General features: G+C 51.5%; 1 protein-coding gene across 1 annotated transcript in view; it reads left to right on the top strand.

Moving 5' to 3' along the window:
- The window catches only part of LOC144954421 (protein DDI1 homolog 2-like), a gene marked incomplete at both ends in the record, with an annotated part of 11820 nt that extends 9231 nt beyond the window's left edge, over nucleotides 1–2589 (top strand). The window contains 1 exon segment of the mRNA XM_078884922.1: nucleotides 2527–2589. Coding sequence (XP_078741048.1) covers nucleotides 2527–2589 — 63 coding nt within the window.
- Nucleotides 2590–4436: the final 1847 nt, after the last annotated feature.

Genomic DNA, 4436 nt, shown 5'->3' with positions numbered 1-4436 from the left:
AGCCTTAGCTAGGCCTGGATAGGCCTGGCTAGGCCTGGCTGGGCCTGGATAGAGCCTTAGCTAGGCCGGGATAGAGCCTTAGCTAGGCCTGGCTGGGCCTGGCTAGGCCTGGCTAGGCCTGGATAGAGCCTTAGCTAGGCCTGGATAGAGCCTTAGCTAGGCCTGGATAGAGCCTTAGTTAGGCCTGGATAGAGCCTTCGCTAGGCCTGGCTGGGCCTGGATAGAGCCTTAGCTAGGCCTGGATAGAGCCTTAGCTAGGCCTGGCTGGGCCTGGATAGAGCCTTAGCTAGGCCTGGATAGAGCCTTAGCTAGGCCTGGATAGAGCCTTAGCTAGGCCTGGATAGGCCTGGCTAGGCCTGGCTGGGCCTGGATAGAGCCTTAGCTAGGCCTGGATAGAGCCTTCGCTAGGCCTGGATAGAGCCTTAGCTAGGCCTGGATAGAGCCTTAGCTAGGCCTGGATAGAGCCTTCGCTAGGCCTGGATAAAGCCTTCGCTAGGCCTGGATAGAGCCTTAGCTAGGCCTGGCTAGAGCCTTCGCTAGGCCTGGATAGAGCCTTCGCTAGGCCTGGATAGAGCCTTCGCTAGGCCTGGATAGAGCCTTCGCTAGGCCTGGCTAGAGCCTTCGCTAGGCCTGGATAGAGCCTTAGCTAGGCCTGGATAGAGCCTTAGCTAGGCCTGGCTAGAGCCTTCGCTAGGCCTGGCTAGAGCCTTACCTAGGCCTGGCTAGAGCCTTTGCTAGGCCTGGATAGAGCCTTCGCTAGGCCTGGATAGAGCCTTCGCTAGGCCTGGATAGAGCCTTCGCTAGGCCTGGATAGAGCCTTAGCTAGGCCTGGATAGAGCCTTCGCTAGGCCTGGATAGAGCCTTCGCTAGGCCTGGATAGAGCCTTCGCTAGGCCTGGATAGAGCCTTAGCTAGGCCTGGATAGAGCCTTCGCTAGGCCTGGATAGAGCCTTCGCTAGGCCTGGATAGAGCCTTAGCTAGGCCTGGATAGAGCCTTTGCTAGGCCTGGATAGAGCCTTAGCTAGGCCTGGATAGAGCCTTCGCTAGGCCTGGATAGAGCCTTCGCTAGGCCTGGATAGAGCCTTCGCGAGGCCTGGATAGAGCCTTCGCTAGGCCTGGATAGAGCCTTAGCTAGGCCTGGATAGAGCCTTCGCTAGGCCTGGATAGAGCCTTCACTAGGCCTGGATAGAGCCTTCACTAGGCCTGGATAGAGCCTTCACTAGGCCTGGATAGAGCCTTAGCTAGGCCTGGATAGAGCCTTCGCGAGGCCTGGATAGAGCCTTCGCTAGGCCTGGGTAGAGCCTTAGCTAGGCCTGGATAGAGCCTTCGCTAGGCCTGGATAGAGCCTTCGCTAGGCCTGGATAGAGCCTTCACTAGGCCTGGATAGAGCCTTAGCTAGGCCTGGATAGAGCCTTCGCTAGGCCTGGCTAGGCCTGGCTAGGTCTCACTAGGCCTGACTAGGCCTCGCTAGGTCTGACTAGGCAAGCATCAGGCTGGGGCGGTGTGTGTGTGTAGCAAGCATCAGGCTGGTGTGGTGTGTGTGTAGCAAGCATCAGGCTGGTGTGGTGTGTGTGTAGCAAGCATCAGGCTGGTGTGGTGTGTGTGTGAGTGTGTAGCAAGCATCAGGCGGGGGCGGTGTGTGTGTGTGTAGCAAGCATCAGGATGGGGCGGTGTGTGTGTGTGTGTGTAGCAATCATCAGGCTGGGGCGGTGTGTGTGTGTAGCAAGCATCAGGCTGGTGCAGTGTGTGTATGTGTGTAGCAAGCATCAGGCTGGGGCGGTGTGTGTGTGTGTAGCAATCATCAGGCTGGGGCGGTGTGTGTGTGTGTAGCAAGCATCAGGCTGGGGCGGTGTGTGTGTGTAGCAAGCATCAGGCTGGGGCGGTGTGTGTGTGTAGCAAGCATCAGGCTGGTGCAGTGTGTGTGTATGTGTGTAGCAAGCATCAGGCTGGGGCGGTGTGTGTGTGTAGCAATCATCAGGCTGGGGCGGTGTGTGTGTGTAGCAATCATCAGGCTGGGGCGGTGTGTGTGTGTGTAGCAAGCATCAGGCTGGGGCGGTGTGTGTGTGTGTAGCAAGCATCAGGCTGGTGCGGTGTGTGTGTGTGTGTAGCAAGCATCAGACTGGGGCGGTGTGTGTGTGTGTGTCGCAAGCATCAGGCTGGGGCGGTGTGTGTGTGTGTGTGTCGCAAGCATCAGGCTGGGGCGGTGTGTGTGTGTGTGTGTCGCAAGCATCAGGCTGGGGCGGTGTGTGTGTGTGTGTGTCGCAAGCATCAGGCTGGGGCGGTGTGTGTGTGTGTGTGTCGCAAGCATCAGGCTGGGGCGGTGTGTGTGTGTGTGTGTCGCAAGCATCAGGCTGGGGCGGTGTGTGTGTGTGTGTGTCGCAAGCATCAGGCTGGGGCGGTGTGTGTGTGTGTGTGTGTCGCAAGCATCAGGCTGGGGCGGTGTGTGTGTGTCGCAAGCATCAGGCTGGTGCGGTGTGTGTGTGTGTGTGTAGCAAGCATCAGGCTGGGGCGGTGTGTGTGTGTGCAGGAGTTGGCTGACCGGGAACTTGCAGAGGCCTTGCAGCGGTCGGCCAACGAAGCCGGTGACTCTCCCTCTCATTCACTCACTCATTCACTCATTCATTCACTCACTCACTTATTCACTCATTCATTCACTCACTCAATCACGCACTCATTCACTCAGTTAATCACTCAGTTACTCAGTCACTCATTCACTCACTCATTCACTCACTCACTTATTCACTCATTCATTCACTCACTCATTCACGCACTCATTCACTCAGTTAATCACTCAGTTACTCAGTCACTCACTCATTCACTCATTCACTCAGTTAATCACTCATTCACTCACTCATTCACTCACTCACTCATTCACTCACTCATTCACTCATTCAGTCACTCACTAATTCAGTCATTCAGTCACTCACCCACTCATTCACTCAGTTAATCACTCGCTCACTCATTCAGTCACTCATTCAGTCACTCATTCATTCACTCACTCATTCACTTATTCATTCACGCACTCATTCACGCACTCATTCACTCAGTTAATCACTCAGTTACTCAGTCACTCACTCATTCACTCACTCATTCACTCAGTTAATCACTCATTCACTCACTCATTCACTCACTCATTCACTCACTCATTCACTCAGTTAATCACTCATTCACTCACTCATTCACTCACTCATTCACGCACTCATTCACTCACTCATTCACTCAGTTAATCACTCAGTTACTCAGTCACTCACTCATTCACTCACTCATTCACTCAGTTAATCACTCATTCACTCATTCAGTCACTCACTAATTCAGTCATTCAGTCACTCACCCACTCATTCACTCAGTTAATCACTCACTCACTCATTCGCTCACTCATTCAGTCACTCATTCAGTCACTCATTCATTCACTCACTCATTCACGCATTCAATCACTCATCCAGTCACTCATTCAGTCACTCACTCATTCACTCAGTTAATCACTCAGTTACTCACTCACTCATTCACTCACTCATTCACTCAGTTAATCACTCATTCACTCACTCATTCACTCACTCACTCATTCACTCATTCAGTCACTCACTAATTCAGTCATTCAGTCACTCACCCACTCATTCACTCAGTTAATCACTCATTCACTCACTCATTCACTCACTCACTCATTCACTCATTCAGTCACTCACTAATTCAGTCATTCAGTCACTCACCCACTCATTCACTCAGTTAATCACTCACTCACTCATTCGCTCACTCATGCATTCACTCATTCAGTCACTCATTCATTCACTCACTCATTCACGCATTCAGTCACTCATCCAGTCACTCATTCAGTCACTCACTCATTCACTCATTCACTCAGTTAATCACTCAGTTACTCACTCACTCATTCTCTCACTCATTCACTCAGTTAATCACTCATTCACTCACTCACTCATTCACTCATTCAGTCACTCACTAATTCAGTCATTCAGTCACTCACCCACTCATTCACTCAGTTAATCACTCACTCACTCATTCGCTCACTCATTCAATCACTCATTCAGTCACTCATTCATTAACTCACTCATTCACGCATTCAGTCACTCATCCAGTCACTCATTCAGTCACTCACTCATTCACTCTCTCATTCAGTCACTCATTCACTCACTCATTCACTCACTCATTCAGTCACTCATTCACTCACTCACTCAGTTAATCACTTTATCACATGTGCACGCTCTCTCTCACTCATTCACTCACTCTTTCACTCACTCTCATTCAATCGTTCACTCATTTTATATCATTCACTCTCACTCTCTCACTCATTCACTCACTCATTCACTCGCTTTCTCACTCACTCATTAATTCACTCACTCATCCACTCACTCATCCACTCACTCATTCACGCTCTCACTCATCCACTCACTCATCCACTCACTCACTCATCCACTCACTCAT

This window comes from Lampetra fluviatilis, unplaced genomic scaffold (assembly GCF_964198595.1).
Source record: "Lampetra fluviatilis unplaced genomic scaffold, kcLamFluv1.1 SCAFFOLD_1468, whole genome shotgun sequence".
NCBI lineage: Eukaryota > Metazoa > Chordata > Hyperoartia > Petromyzontiformes > Petromyzontidae > Lampetra > Lampetra fluviatilis.
This window is presented reverse-complemented; position numbering and strand designations above follow the sequence as displayed.